Here is a 17,546-nt window from a genome sequence, read left to right on the forward strand (position 1 = left end):
CAACATAAGACGACCCATATTTAGACCAAAGAAGGTTCTAATTCATTGGACGTTCACTCGCTTGACTGACTCCGTATCCAACACCGTTTACTACTTTGAACATGTAGTGTTGTCGTATTCTGCATTTTAGAATAGTTTTGCTTTGTATGGATGAATTATGATATAATTTGAAAATAATAACTATTTAACAGATTTTTTAGTGGAATTGCAACGGAATAGGGTATAAAGGTTTTGTTGATATTAGGAACAAAATAATCACTTCTAACAGTAATTTAATTAAACGTAATGAAGTACGTACCACGCTTCTATTTTTGTTCCAACTACCAACAAAAACTGGACTAAGCATTCACAAAATAAATTACATAAGTAGACAAAGTTGTACCACACACAGCCACCCATTGAAGTCTATAGGGCGGAAACAAACGTAACATTTCATCTTCTCACTTGGATAATAAAAGGCTAAACCACTGACTCATTAGTTCAAGATGTTCCCAAACTATTGGGCCGACAATTCGAAAGTGAACAAGAATGTTGGGCAAAGCCGGGAGGCGTGGTCTCCTACACTAAGACGGTTAGACAAAGTTCGGTTTTGTCATTAAACCGAAGGTTTCGGGAAATCCCTTTACATGTAACTTGGGAGTTTAGAACTTGGCGTCGAACTTGAATTTTTAATGTTGAATGTGACGCTGGTTGTGTGTGAGGAAGCGATTTATGTGTAGAGGAATATTATTCTGAAGAAGGAGATCAATTTTCAACCCTTGGAGTTTGATACAGATTCAGTTGGAGTTTTAGAGGTTCCTAATAAAAACCGTCATCTTAATGTGGATGAGTTTAAGGTTATAATGTAGGTGCTTCGCTTTTTTGGTATTTACAATTCATAGCATTTAATTATGGACAGTAGCTATGTACTTTGTTTCGTTTTTTTATTGTCAACGAGTGAAAATCTAATATGAAAAATCGAAAGTGCAATTCTAAAAATAATTTTCATTTCACTATTAATTTAATGTGAACCTATATTTGAAGCAGATAAAATAATGTTACTCTCAAAAACTAGCAAAAAATCCTCAATCCCCAACTTCACATCTGAAGAACCATAACTCAAACATCGAATACTTACAAACCATTAACTTTATTCGTTCTAAATTCGATCAAAGCCAAATAATCGTCGCGACATAATCTCTCGGACCTCTTTTATTTATCGAGTACTCGAACAGCACTCGTGACCACTCGTGGTAATGGGCTCGCGGTTTCAAGCGATATTTCCTTTCGACTTGGTGATTAACTGTCATCGTTCCATCGTTCCATTTTGTCGGAGCAATTTTCATTTAGCTATCATTAGGCAAGGAAAGTTTTGGAGTACAGCTCTTATCCCATCGGATGTGGACCGTTGTCCCAGTTGATTAATTTAGGTGCCGCTTACCGGTGTGAATCGCTGTGAGATGTGAGATGTACTTGATGGATGTTTTTCGTATTTTTGTTATGAACGTAGAGGGAAATTGTTTTGTTTTATGTTTGTGGAGTTATTTATAGCAATGTGTAGAATGTTCATTGTTTTTTAATAGATTGCAATTGTTTTCTTGGATAATTATCTATCTCAATAATTCGTTATCTCGTTCCATACGTAATTGCAGCGTTACATCGACATCGTCCAAGTTGGTAACTATTACTTTAAGTAACTTAAAGTTTGCGTAGAAAACGCATAATGATAACTGAAAAATTATTTCTCGCTTACTTTTATACTGAAATTGCTGGTATAATGTTAAGATTTTCTTTAATTTATGCCTAATTAATACTGTTTTGCGGAAGTATTAGTAAGTTTTAGTCATTAAAGTCAACTTACGAAATCCAGGTAAATTAAAAATTATAATGGATATCAATAGCGAAACTTTGTTTTGTTTTTTACATAAATTATTGGGAAATGGCTTATCTGATTTTGGATGAAACTTTTATGGGATTACCCCTTAAAACCTTCATTGTTTTACAGACTTTTTTTATAAGATATTAATTTTAACAAAATTTTATAAGCTCCAAAAAGTTTTACAGTGATTTGAAGTGGAAGTTTATTTTTATAAAAAAAAAACTATAAAGAAGCTGAACCTGCTTATAGAATATAATACTAAATTGTTCTTTTATTAATCTACTTTATTTTTGTTCAAAATTCTATTTTACAATTGCGTTACTGAAAGTCTGTAATCATTTCTTTCAACAAACGTGTTGATTTCATATGAATAGTGATAATTACAAACACAACTCTTTGACTATCTTGATTACATGTCATTCCATGTGTTAAGGTTGAATTGAAATTAATACTAAATAAATAAATAAATAAATAAATAAATGCGGACAACATCACATACATTGTTCTAAACCCAAAGTAAGTTGCTGAAGCACTTGTGTTATGGAATTCAGATACAACGAAGGTACCACAAACACCCAGACCCGAGACAATGTAGAAATGTGAATTTTTACATTGACCCGACCGGGGATCGAACCCGGGATCTCAGAGCTAGCGACACCTTGAAACCGGTGCGTATGCCACTCGACCACGGAGGTCGTCATAACTTAAAGCATGTTTACAACTTTTTTCTAATTGGACGTTTCTGAGTGTTCATTTGTATAATATAATTCTAGTCGGTTCCCCAACTAATTTCAACAAATTATAATGGACAACACATAAAAATATCTGCTTAGTTTAAATTTTAGATTCAAAAGTTTTCGGGACTGAAGCTTAAGGGATATATTTCGGATGCTGCTATGGCAATAAAACATTAAAATAAAAATCGACGTTATGCAAAACTAAGCACAGGTTATTTTTGTAGGCACACTTTTTTTGGTCTAAAATAAAAGTACAAAAAAGTCATTACATCACCTTCTAAATAATAACCTTGCACCATACTAAAATTATGTTACCAACTACAATAATATTTTCGAGTAAATCCATACATTTAATACATCATCAAAACCACACACAAAAATGTACGAGCAATACACATTTCACTCAAAGCAATCAATACTCGGTAAAGACGGTCAGCAAAAGAATGTAATACTTAGATACTAATAGCGTTTGACGTTTTTTCTGACCCTCCTTTATGTAGCGAGGCAGTCGTGTTACTTTGATAAATTGAACTGTTTGAGAGCGTGCTAAAAGTCGGCTACATTCATTACAGCGCGTTACATTGTCTTTAAGTAGTTTGTCATGATTTTATTATTTTATTGGAGTTGTTGAATATTTCGATATTTGTGTATTGTGTGGATTTTTGTTTGGGGAGGTTTTTTTACTACTAAAACTAAAACTCGATAAAGACATGCTAGGGTTACTTATAAATAAAAGAAGAAAAAAATGCGGATAAGAGTAGGGAAGCATCGACTTTATGGCCCTACGAACCGTTGCTTAATTTCGATGTTATATTATTTGCTGTTAAAGCAGCGTCAGAAATACATAAAATCTGTTTGAATTTTCAAGTCTAGCTATTCTCCTTAATAAATACATCCTGATGACAAACGGACGGGTAGACGAACAAACAACGGGAACTAAGAATTGCAGTTCCATTTACACTGTACGGAACCCTAAAAAACAATTAAAACCAATAACAACACCAGTAGAGGCACAAATCCAATCTAAACGTGCCCGCAAACCGGTGATAATGACTAGCCCGGGATCGAACCTTAATACGACCATTGATTGTGTAATGACGCGCGCACGACACAACTGTCTCTTAGCTTTATAATGGCTTCATTTGTATGTGGATGGGACATTTGTACCGGGATTAGATTCAGACCGCGGGATACGGGAAGGAATGTTGCTTTTGTGTGTTTTTAAAGAATAAAATTCTATATTTGTGTTTTGTTTATTTCAGGGTTGGAAAGTACAATTACGTTATCACAAAAGCTGAAGAGTTTGTAAGTTTGAACGCGCTAATCTCAAAAACTACTGAGCGGTATGAAAAAATATTTCAGTGTAAAATAGTACATTAATTGAGGAAGGTAGTAGGACATATATCTACCATCAAGCTATGATTATAGGGAGCAGAGCAGTAATGAAATATCTTACCACTAAGGGCAGAAGTAGCGTGGACTCTAAAAACGAATCCGATTTTAAAAGTTTCTAACTAATATTTTCTATCCACGCGGACAAAGTCGCGGGCATCAGCTAGTATTTTATAAATATTCGCGGCATATTGTACTCCGTTGGTTGGGTCCGAAACTAGTCGGGAAATTTAGCAAAGTAAGAGTCAAGCGCACGAGTCTTTGTGGTTCAAAGTGACACATATTATTTAAAATATCAAGATACTACAAACAACGAATGTAATAGTACTAGTGTAATATTGAATTAAATCACTTCTATTACATATTTTCGTTTGATAAAGGTCACTGCTGTCTATTATTGAGGTACAACAGTCATTCCTTATCGACCACTCTATGAATTAGTGATAAAAGTTCTAACAGCGAAGACGACGGGTCACTGTTGTCTTGTAATGGTTTATTAACGCGGTATTTATGGATGCCCTTAAACGCGACCTTGTGATGTACATGTTAGGGATTTAGTTTAAGAATATGTGATACAAATATATTTTTTTTTAGGGTATCGTATCCGAAGGGAGAAGCGGTATCTTTATAATGAGGTACCGCTGTTTGTTCGTCTGACCGTTTGTCTGTCACCAGCTTGTAGCCCATGAACCGGGATAACGAGACAGCTAAAATGACGTTTTTATGTTACCGCTATAAAAATACTAAAAGTAAAGTTGAAAGGCTTGGAATGCGACTCGCGCTTGACCGGTTTTATTTTGATTGTTTTATAAGGCTTTAACCAATCAACCTGGGACACGAAATACAAAAGTTTTTTTGGTACAGTTTTTATTGACCTAAAATATTAACGTCTAGCAATCCCTGTAAAATGGTATTAAAAGGTAAGACAGCTAGTTTTCACTTGTTGTTGTCTGTAGTTTTAGTCCTGTATAAAAATTACGGTATTTAGATGACATTCAACTTATCTACTGAACTAAGTGTTCTTCATTGCAAAGGAAACTAGTCAAAAAACAAAAATTCCTTGCTATACCATTTTTACTTTGACCTTTATTTCGAAAACCAGAGCATAGAGATGATGACACTTACTTATTTATTGCTCTGCTACAAAAGGTCACAGTTTATGCTCTAAGTATTAAGTGGCGGCGGTGAGCGATATGAATGAAAAGTTGGCTTAACACCTACACAGTTTCAGATTAGTACTTATGTCACCTATGTTTAGTGTCATATGATTCCAGTAGTAGTACACTAATAAAGACCCATGGGACTTTATTCCAGTGTTTGTAAATAGCGGGTAGTAAACTGTAGTACAGAGTTGTGAATAAGGCAAATGTGAAAATGAAATATTATAATTGAGATGTAAGGATGCTCATGTTACATTATCGATGAAATCTGAGTTAATAATATATAATACATTAATCCACATAATATTGGAGGCTACCAAAAATGTAAAAGCATATCATAAATACCAACAATATTGCATAAATTCTCGCGAAACCTAAAATTCCATCGCAAATTGAATTATTTATCAAACGAGCAGATATTAAAACGATTTTATAGTCTATAAAGTTTGGAATTATTATTTTAATGTTAATAGCATCAATAAATCTGGTTTGTAATGGGCGTGGACGTCACAATGTTGTGAACAAGCGATAGCTCGTCTTCAGATTATTACATGTAGTCAGACCGATGTGTGAAGAACATTATATTTAGATGAGAAATAAGCCGAGACAAGTACCAATAGGAAAAGTTAACTAATTACTATTACTGATATAGACTATTACGTATTAGTTCTCTCTATTCTTGTGCTTTGTTTCAATCAATCAATCAATTTAACCTATCGGTGTCCACTGATGGGCATAGGCCTAGTTGCGCCACAATACCCGTGGTCCAGTTTAATGCATTACATAATATATATAGGTATTTATCTTCAGTCAAATATAATAAAAAACACAAATGTCGCACGTTAAGTTTTTGTTCTTAATAAGTTAAATCAAGAATTAACGTATTGTTTTGATTAAAAACAATACAATGTTTAGAACTACCAAACTTTGTTATAGGAACAAAAATAGTAAAGCCAAACATTAAAACTAAAAGTCATTTCTAAGGAAGTTTAGTTGTACAGAGAAAAACTAAACACAATGATGGAAACTTGCAAAAACTGTTTCCTCTTAAGCACCATTCCGTGAGTTGCAAGAATAAATCAGAAATTAGAGGGAAGTGTTGTACTTCAGTGTAGCGATGCGGAAACTAATAGTCGAATAATCGAATATTCGAATACTCGAATGTATCACTCGATTCCGTCCCGAATAACAGAATTTAATTGTGAAATTTGTACTGTTATTAATAAAGTCATAATTGGAGATACGAGTGGAAAATTAACGCTAATTGGGGAAAAACAGTTTTCGGAAAGAATGAAGCATATTGTAACAGTTTATTTTGTTGAATAATTTATGTACTGAAGATAATTTAACGTAAAGTATGATTTTATAAATGATGCACGTTGTGTAATTGAGTAAAAAATGTTTTCGTTAAAATTCCTTCGCTGCGTTATTGGATGCATTAATTTCTGATGAATGGAGAGTAAATTTACCGTTTCGTTAATTATGTGAAATTTGTTTTGGTGTGAGAGATGATATTATACAAAGAAAAAAATTTGATGTAAAAATCGTGTGCGTCAAAGGTCACCTCACTAGCGTCGAAAGCTTGCACGTTCCGTGAGAGTTAACCATCAGAGGGAGATTCCCACTTATAATTTATTAACAGGTCATAAGTGCTAAAATGTGTACATTCATAAGTCCAGAGGCACGTGCTGGCTCCTCGTATAAATAATTCAACGTATCTTGGTGCTCATGTCTACACCCATTCAATGTTGTGTCTTTCACTTTCCCTTTTTTTTCTGGAGAATAATTGAGGAAACTGTGAGGCCGTTCCGAGACTACGAATTGATGACGGTAGTGTGTTAAGGAATAGTGTTGCGTGTATTTTAAATATTGTTGGTTTATGTGACAACGGAGAGGAAGATATTCTATGGAAAAACTGGATTTCGTTATTTGGAATCTGAAACCGTCAACCAGCTCACGCGGTGATAAATGATGTTTTATGAAGAAGAGTTTGCCCATAAATGGGATAACTACAGGCTGATAATATATTTTGCACGTTTCTTTGAGGGTTTGTTGATAACATACATAAGATAAATAAAATGTTTGGATGACTATTGCCTAAACTCGACTTTTATTTTTAATATTTAACAACGGCATCACGCTTTGTGAGATACCGCCTGGTGACGGACGAAATGACAGACAAACATACAAAAAGATTCAGTTTAGTTGTCTCTAAGTACGGGTACCTTAAACAAAGCCAATTCCGCAAAAACTTTTCGATCTAAACATATGTATGAATGTAAGCAAGATTTGGTCAACCTTTAATGAAACATTTCGTTTGATTACGTATCGTAGATACATAATGCAGTGGTGACACACGAACACGAACTACTTTAATAAAAGTTTGGGCCTACGTCCCAAAAACGTTGAACTAAAAAGCATTAAGAACCCAACCAAATTGAATTGCTACGGAACCTTTCCTTGCTAAGCTATTTATGAGTGGATAACAAGCGGTCGGGTTGGCAGGCTGGCCCCTCCCGGACAAAATTATAATTGGGATATAATATGCGGAATATGGGACCCAGAGGATTTTGGACACGGAAGCTATATATTTTTCCGGGTCAATCATTTTGTCCAACCAAATGCTGTAAGACGTTTAAGTACCGCATACGCTAAACGGAAAGACACAATATTTATACTGGCTTTAAGGAGTTAGACTGACATCGTATGAAATAAGTTCTAGGTAAATAAATGGTGAAAATGAAATTTTCAGTTCTGAGATGAATAAATGGTTTATAGGCTGAGTTTGAAATCTGTGAGCACGACAAAAGGGTAGCGGATCCTCGGCCGTCCCCGGGGGCGGTCTCGAGATGCATTTGAAAACAAACAACACATTCAGAAAGTTTCAGTCGCAAACTTTTATATTTCAAGTTCGGTAGTCTCTCAGTTTCGACAGGGTTATTTTGTCGATGGCCACCTCCAAAGTTTCCCGCAAAAGCGTCAACATTTGGTGTCACTTTTCCTTCGGAAGTTACTTTAAAATATTTACGACTCGAACTTGGGCGGTACAAGAAAAATTCGCGGAGTCGTATGGATTCGTATGGCGAATTTATAGTTTGTCGATGGAGTGCGGAAGTTTCGCATTAGAGTATAATCTGTCTTTGCTCTCTTATTTTTGTCGTTTGGGATTTATATGTGTTTAAAAGTGCGGTGATGTAAGATTTGTGGAACTTCCCCCGCCTGTTTTGTTTTATAGAGATCCGATACGAGGCTTGTTATAACTTGCAAAATCTTGGAGAATCTGGGAACTTTACTTTGAAGGTAGATCTTGTTACCTGTTCATATTTTAATATAATATTTTAAACTACATCCAACTTTTGTTTTGTTTATATTTTATCGACTAGTAGATTGATGGTAATGGATAATTAGAAAGTAGCATGATCAGTACTTTGCTTGGGATCAAGTTACAAGCGACATGCTTTTCAATATATTCTCTAGAATAACTTAGGAATATTTTATTTAAGGTAGTTAAATACAAATAATAGGACTACCAAGTAAAGAGATGTGATCAAGAGAAGACGAAACCAAAAATCCCTGAACGAAAAAACCTTGGTCGTGAAAAACGTCATTTATTTCAAGGAAGGTATTATATTTTCTTTCACCTGGTGCAAGAGCAGTGTATTAATGAAAATCACAAGGAAAACCAATCGCTATTAAAATCGTTGGAATCTCATTACTTCCGGCGGTGCGCAGTCGATTTATCTACGTCATGGCGACAGTCACTCCGGCTGACAGTCAACAGGGCTCGTAGATAATAAAACACGCCACGAACATCACTATCTATCACGATTTTATTTACGAAACTCCTTTTAAACACTGAGGTGAGAATTACGACTTAAATATTAATAAGGCTTATGTATCAGGTATTCCGTGTTAAGCCGACGTAATGTGTACAGTAAAAACTGGTCAAGAGTGAGTCGGACTTGAGGAAAAAAGCAACGAAAATTGATCACCAATTAAATTATTTTCTGTTGTTGTAGTCAAAACATTCTAAACTATCTAGCCATCACGGTTCTTGCGATGCAACCTAGAGCCACACAGACAGCCAAAAAGCGGAAACTTAGCAATAAGTTATATGACCCTATATACGGAACTCTAAAAAATCAACATTCAGAATTCAATGTGTGAGGTGTAAGACTCGAATTGAACGTTAATAAAAAAAAGAACACTTAACTTTCGTGCGAATGGACATTTAAAAAGAAATAAACGTCACGGAAAATTTAGAGACGAGAAATATAACCCTTAAAGGCAAAAAGACATTACTGAAGAACATCGACCACACCTGCGTTTATCTAGAACCCGCAAAAAACTGAAACACTCATATATTTCAATTTCATAGATTACTATATAGCTTCATAAACTAAAAAGGTAATAAAAACGTAAGCATAACTCAAGTGTAAAGGACGTTAAGGGTCTATTAATTTTTACTTAAAAGGCTCTTTGTAATGAGGCTTAGATTCACAAAGTGGCATTTAACGACATAGGACACGCAAACAGACAAATAGTTGTCATTATAATACCGTTTGTTATGAACGCACTTCATATATTATTCAAGAGCATTTCCTTGATAACGTTTCGTAGGGGCTATGGTAAGTAGGGGTGAAGTAACATCGCTTCCGTGAGAAATTATTGACACTAATGATGGATAAGGAATAAATAATCACTCTATACGTGGGAGCCATACGTCATGCCTCAAAAAAGTTTTGATTGAAGTTTTTAATAACTGTTTGGACGAAGAGAATCATTTCGTTAACCTAGTTACGAAAGTAAATGTGTGCGACAAAAAAATTATAATAACGGAATGTAATGAACTCTTACTGAAATCATGTTATCATTTGAGTAGAGAAGTAAATTTGTATGAAACCCCAAAACTGAGCCTAACAAATATTTCCGATGTGGAATTAAATCAAATCATTCAACGAAATGATTGATCACAGAACACAATTCTGTGTGCGCGACATTCGGGGGTTCGCTTCAAAGTAAATTTTGGTTGATGGGTGTTACATTTTTAATAGGTTTTTCATATACAGTTCGTTTGAATTTCTTAGACTTAATGCCAATTATTCAATCATCAGATAATTTCTATCCCAGGAATAAATATGGTCGGTTTGACAAATTTTCAATACAAAAGCTGTCAAAACGTCAAACATATTTGCTAGATAAAAGTTATCTCGTAATTGAAAAATCGGCTCTTAGTTGATAAAATTTTACTGTTAATATTTGTGGTATTTGGAAGTTTATGCCACCTCTAAATTAAATTCTAAACAAATTTTATTTACATGTATCTTATTATCCTGTCCAAAAAACGGGAATTTTGCTGAAAACCAACTTGAAAACCAACAAAATTCATAAAACGCGCTCCCATCGGCAATTTTGGTACGCAAATACGATTAATCTTTAATAAATTAGCCTACAACATTTCCTGTTAAGGTGTATTCACACAGAATTTTAAACAAGAAAAATCTCCGCTTCCCGGGGATATACAAAATCACTTGGCGCCAATCCGGCACAAACTATTATCATTAAGACAGTACAGAGTTGAATTTAAATAACTATTTAACGGGGCAATAATGGCGAGGGCACGTACGTGCACCAGATGTTAATTGCTTGCAGCATTTAATAGGCACGCTCAGTTGAATACGGCTCTGGCGCCAGTACGGTTAGGACACAGCCATACCGGGGTAATAGTTGTAGAGATTTTACGACTAAATGTAGAGGCGACATTGATTTTGTGTGGCTTTGAATGGGAGCGCCGCTGCACTGGCGCTGGTGTTAAGTTTAGTTGTAGTATGTTGTTTGTATTATTATAACACGCATATTGATTTCCAGTGTTACATTAAATTTAAGGAATATCAGTCAAGAGAGGATTTTTATATCATAATAAATAAATTACAAGATTTGGAAATCTGATCATATAGATTTTGTTTTTAATAACGTTACTGCCTACTTCTGAAATCTTAATAAGACAATCGGGAAGTGGGCAATTTGAGAAAAAACTTTGTTCAATAATAAAATAATTTCATCCCAATATTGTTGTTAGGTGGTGTTAACGGAAATTTCTTATAAACAAACAATCTTAAACAGCCATAGTTTAAAAAAAGTTACTAATAATTACCCTTTATTAACTTTAACTAATTTACCTTAATTAACAGCTCATCAACTTTAAATAACAAGAGAACCAAAATACTCAGTAAGTAGAGGAGCGACTGTAATAAAAAGTCGTACGCTTAAAATCCTCCAATCGGCGCTGACCTTAATTTTAAGGCCTCCTCAACCGCACCAGCCTTCCGAATGGAAACCGCACTGATTTCAAACCGTGTCCAACTACACCTATCTCACTCTACAATCCAAGAACCAGATCGCTCTATCCTTTTCTCTCCTCAGTGCATTCATACGAAATGTATTTCGGTTTGTTTGTAACGCGAGTGTCGGTTTTACAAAGATTTGAGTCTCAAATTAATCATGTTTCGCTTTGTGTGATGGTAAACGAATATGAGATAAAGTTTTTGAAGTGTAAAACGAAACGGTGAATGGGAAAGATGATTTTCACAGAACGTTGACGGAGGAACTTCGCAATTTCTACAAGTTTGCCATCTGATAGTCAAGTCTGGAGATTTGTTTGAAGAATTTCGCAAACATAAATCTTAGTTGAATGTTTACAGTATTTTCAATGGAACGAGACGCAGAATACAAGTGTATTACATTCAGATTTGAGTTTTACAGTGTTATGGCTCGGTTTGTTTTTGATTTTATCTCTTCTATACGCTTTATTTTTTATATAGGTAACCTACTTCTTTTACATTGAAAGCAAAAAAAAATTGAGGCATTTTGGCTTTAGAACTATATTTTCGTATTATTGTCCTTCACAAACTCTAGTTCGTATTTACTCCTGATATTTTACTCCGAAAAAGTCAAACTAAATACACAAAAAATACATCAAAATTCCGTCCACTAATAAACCTAAACATTTCCACGAAAAACTGTTTAGCAGTTGAAAAGCTTCGCGTGTTCATATTAACAACATAATTCTAATGAGTGCCGACATCAATTAGTTATATTTGTCGTCGGCAATTCCCTCACTGTTGTGCGCATGTTACTGCCATGTTAGGTAAATGAAATTTCGTTGATACGAATCTGTGATGTCACGTGATGCTACTTAATTGTTTTTATTTTACACCTGCGTGGATTATGCTGTTTAGTAGCTGTTTTAATTGTAGTGTTTGCTGTTATCGTGTTTTGTTTAATTAGAGATTGTTTTAAGGGTAATTATTTGCCTGGAGGTGTAATGGATTAATTGAATTTAATAAATCAAAGAATTTTCAATTCTGTAAGCATCATTTCTTAGTGGATACAGATATTTGTAGACTTATTTTAGGAATAGTAATGTGTTAAAATTTTATTCTTACAGTCGGAAAACGATTCTGTGTAAGTATGGTATGGGCCATCCCATACTATACTTACAGTAAAACATTCTTTTCTTAGAGGATTTTAACTGAACCTAAAAAGAAAGCTTAATAACACATGATTAGAACGACGAAGAATGTAATTTAGATTCATTAACCGAAATATTTATGAAGGCTCTGCTGCGAGATTATTTCATCTTGTTAAATAAACGACTATAGAAATAGTCATTTGGAAAAGGGATACATTTTTATACCAAACATTTTCTTGAAAATTTCAAAAAACTATTTGATTTTACGTCCTAATATTAGGGTTCCAAATATCATAGCATTAGCCGCATCTGGGTCTAGATAATGAGTTGTCTTTTAGATATCTTATTTTAGAAAACTATCTTGTCTTGATACCCATTTTTTATTCAAATGAAAATAAGAGCAGATTTAGTGCAAATTTTCACGCCGCATAGGCGCCCTGTACTTTTTGTCCCTCTTGTATCTAACTGGTTTGCTAATTTGATTGTGAGATATTCTTTTTTTCAAAACTTTAGGTGAGCTTCGATATATAAATAAATAAATTGCTTAGTTGAAAATTGCGATATTATACCTAAATTACCTAATAATCTCCACAAAAGAGAGAGCTCTGAAAAAGTTTATCCGTTAATTATTCCTTTACATTTGATAGTGACAGCGGCCTGCAATGAGATAGTAACACGATGTAATCCGCACCCGCCGTGTCATGTTTCACGGTCTAATAAACACATCAACATTCCTACACGTCCAACTTCTGACATCTACAACAATTAACAAGTAATTAGTCCCTACTGCGGCAGTTAGCACATAATTATAAACACATAACTGTTCGGCGGTGTCCTCAAACGTACTATCTCCATACGATACATGAATCGATAACATTCGAGTTTGAATCACTCAACCCGTCACTAACTCATTCCATGTTTAAGTTTCAATAATTTCCTCGGGGATTAGGGATGTATTTGACGATGGCCACCAACTGTGAATTATTAACCTTACCCAACCTCTTTGGGTCATTCAGACCCCAAAATTAAATTACAAGACTTGTAATTTAGAAATTAAGTAACTTGTTATTATTTGGTACATAATCTGTATCATGGCTGTAATTTTGTAAGTCGAATTATGTTAGTCGTTTCCAGGTTTAACAACGTTTATAGAATGTATGGCGTTTATCAATGCGTAATATCTGATGTCAAATGGATGTTGTTATATTTTAAACAAGTAAAGAGCTAGACAATGACAACTATCACAAGAAAATAATCAAAACAAAATACTGAAATACAGTATAGGTACAACTTCTTGTTAAAATCTGGGTAAAAACACATCTAATGCACGCTTTAATACTCGGAGCTGCCCCAAAAAATCCCTTAAAAACAGAAATACGATTTACAACATAGCGTTTCGTAAAGGAGCCGTCAATTTGCGCCCTAATTGTCCCCGGAAAGGTAAGAGCATTACGCCCATACATTTTTAACACCGACGACCGCCCGTCATCAATGTGCCTGTCATTCAGTTTGACGTGCTAAATAATAATTTCATGACGTAATAAGGCCCCTTTGAAATATTAAGTGAATCGGAACTGGAATACATTTTCGGATAGATTTTAGACAGTTTTGGTATCGAATTTAATACTCGATTTTTTTTTAGAATGCATTTGTTTAAATATAATATTTGCAGTTATTCAAACTTTAGACGTAATTATAAAAACAAATACTGAAGCAGATTCATAAAACTGTTGTCTTCAGTCGATTTATGTACGATGTAATACAAAAATGCTATCTACAGACAACAGGGGATAAAATTTTATAAATCCTTTAAACCAGTTAACGAAGATGAAAACATTATTAGCCGTAAAAGGTATCGCATGATGGTAAACTGTTTTTCCAGCTAAATGATAATAATGACCCGGTCTTCATTAAAAAGCAAACAACACGGCGTTTAAATCTGAAAGCGGATTACTCAACTCGATAATGCTGGAGTCGCGATCAAAAAGCTTTACTTCATAAATTATTAGTTTGTACTTCGTAAAGTCAACTGGTGAAATGCTGACGTGCATTTATGTAACGAAACTGACCATTTTTGGTCTTAAACACCTTATTTTCGAAATTTCTTTTTTAGCAACCGTTTAAAACTTAATTGCGCTTTGGTAACATTTTAACGTGTTTCTAGTACTCTGGGCAATTTATTACGAATTTATTCATGCAATATTGATCTATTGCATCATATGAAATTTAATTAGGTTACTAGGTCAGTGGGTCACGGATGTGAAATTGTTATAGACAGTTCTGATAATTATGATTACATATTTTTAACCTTTGATTCGTTTTAAGTCGGTATTTTCATGCACCTTGTTTTAAATTAAGATAATTATCATTTAGGTTATAAAGAATATTTTTTGATTTTACATAAATCATCATTACATAAATGTATGTTTTTCTTTAAACAGCCTACGATTCTAATTAAATCTTTCATGAATCTCTCTGCGTCTACATTTTCTAAGCTAAGTTAATTTAATTACTATTTTCAGTGTACTTTGTTATTTTATGAAGTTATGCTTGAAAAAGATTGCGCTGAAGTCCGTTGTCGGCCCATCTCCTTTGTAGCCTAGCATTAACAACTTCCTGAAGAGAGAAGGTCAGGTAAAGAAAACGTTTTTGCTACATTATAAACTAGAGGTGAAAGGAAAATCCGTACTTGAAGAGTAGATGTTAGTGTTAATGATTTAATATTAAGTTTGGAAGATTAAGGAGATTTGCATTAGACATAGAACAAAAACTAAAAAAAAATGATTTATAAATTCGCTTCCCTGCACCGTTATCAACATTTAGATTAAAAAAAATATGAAATCAATGCAAAGCATTTAAAATCTCACTCTACTCAATGCGTGATTGAGTACAGATTGATATTAAACTCTCTTGACACCAACAACTATATAAAATTATTTATGCTAAATATAGCGTTTGTTTTTATGCTTCAATTGTGTTTGTTACATTCAACCTATTTTGGAAATACATTATATTTTACTAACATGAAGTTTTCAAGTCACTTATAAATACTTGTGTCACATACGTTAACTTGATATGCAGTTATTAAAAAAGCGATTAGTAGCTTCAAATGATTATGAGTACAAAATAAAGTCATAATGCTTATTACATTAAATTAAGTTTGAACTACTTGATACGTCATAATATTTATCACTACAAAGTATGAAATTAATAACTTAATTTCTATGAAAATAAGAAATGTTTTTGCGTGTTGTATAATTTTACATGATGTGAATAATTAATACGTACAATAATATTAGTATTAATAGAAGTGTATTTTTTATTAATAATAATAAAGCTTGTTCTACAGTTTCGTAATAGCTATAAAAACATTAGTTACCTCCTCTATTCTCGTTGTCCGCCGGTTTCACCTGTATTGCCCGGTTCATCTGAAACAATAAGACATTAATATTAGTTTATTTGAAATATTTCTCAATGTAAATCAAAGTAATGTGCCAGTAATTTAAGGGTTTTTAAAGACAGTCTGGCATGGTAAATTTAGTGAACGGAAAATTTAATTATTGTTGTGAAATTTGGTTTGTTCTCTGAACTATTTAATGATATTTTTAAATTAGTAAGTAATTGGGTATTTGACAAAAAATCTAATAAGAGCATCAAGTTGATGTCAGGCACCTATTTTTGTTTCAAAATAAAATATGACAATTTTGAAATCTTGGGTAATGCCACTTTACTAGAACACTTTTTACCGATAAGGTTATTAGCTTGAAATCTACCCGAGGGACTAATTAGGTTTATTTTTGTCAAAAACTGTATTACTTTAATGGAAGTTAAACATATTTCGATTGAATTTGCCTACATTATATTTCATATTCTGTCCTGAAACGGCAGGATACCCCGAATTCTTAAAAAAATATATAACATAATATCTACAGCAGACAGTCAATCAACAACTAAGCACACATTAGAAAATGTCCACAATAGTCGTAGTTAGCGATAATTTCATCACCATTACTGCTCCTGCATTGTATTTTATCCCAATAAATGTTAATTTTGCGTTAATGTATTCTAAAATAAACGGCCGTGTTGACGGGCTCGCATAATTAACTGATACTGAATGCAGGCTTACGGCTACCAGCCTACTCTTAATTGCACCGGATTATGTGTAGATGGGAATTTGACGGGTTTTATATTAAATTGTCTTTTTTGTTTTCTAGATCGTGTTGGAGATTTAGTTCCTAATTAATAAAGTTTGGTGTGTTTTTCTTGTGGTATACGGATGATCGGAAAAATGTGTGGAAATGTTTGAAAAGTTGCGTTGCATTTTAAAGTTGTTCTTAGATAAAGTTATTGTCAACATTTCCTTGAGGACAGGTAGCTTTAGATACATTTTCGGATATTTTAATGAGATTTCAAATACAGTTTTGTGAAGACATATTTACACGACTTCTAAGGAAGCTATGTGCGTAGAGCATTAGATACTTATAATTTGAGATCATTGAGTGTTGTAATATCATGATTGAGTATAGACGTATAAACCTTTTTAACCAATATATAATCATAAATATATAAGTAAGTAAATATAAATCGCAACTAAACCAGATAAATGTACGAAACTAAGTTAGTTCAGTGAGACACTTATTAAAATCTATAGTTAGAGTGTATCTTGAGTGACTCATATTTCTAAAACTTTGCTTGTGTGAGTAGACTTTTGACTTTATTCGACTTTCTATTTGAAAGTTTACTTTATTACTTTAGAAGTAAATAGTTCTTACTATAACTTTATTTGCTGAGATTTTGGTGTGGATAAAAGTATTACTGATATTAGACCTGTCAGGGGCTTCATACATTTTATTTTTTTGATATATAAGTTTCAGACACTCGACCACCACGAATAAACTAATATTATTATGTGTGTGGTTGCAGGACAG

At 33.5% G+C, this 17,546-nt stretch overlaps 1 protein-coding gene across 7 annotated transcripts in view; it reads right to left on the reverse strand.

Annotated features, from left to right (window-relative positions):
* The window catches only part of LOC113497243 (CUGBP Elav-like family member 4), a 519,343-nt gene that overhangs the window by 122,747 nt on the left and 379,050 nt on the right, over window positions 1-17,546 (reverse strand). For 6 of the 7 annotated variants that reach the window (XM_026876709.1, XM_026876712.1, XM_026876711.1 and 3 more), the window contains one exon: window positions 15,998-16,046. In XM_026876709.1, the coding sequence (XP_026732510.1) occupies window positions 15,998-16,046 (49 nt within the window). Of the gene's footprint in view, window positions 1-15,997; window positions 16,047-17,546 lie in introns of those variants that run through there. The other variant, XM_026876714.1, reaches the window with a different exon arrangement.

Source organism: Trichoplusia ni, chromosome 9 (assembly GCF_003590095.1).
Source record: "Trichoplusia ni isolate ovarian cell line Hi5 chromosome 9, tn1, whole genome shotgun sequence".
NCBI lineage: Eukaryota > Metazoa > Arthropoda > Insecta > Lepidoptera > Noctuidae > Trichoplusia > Trichoplusia ni.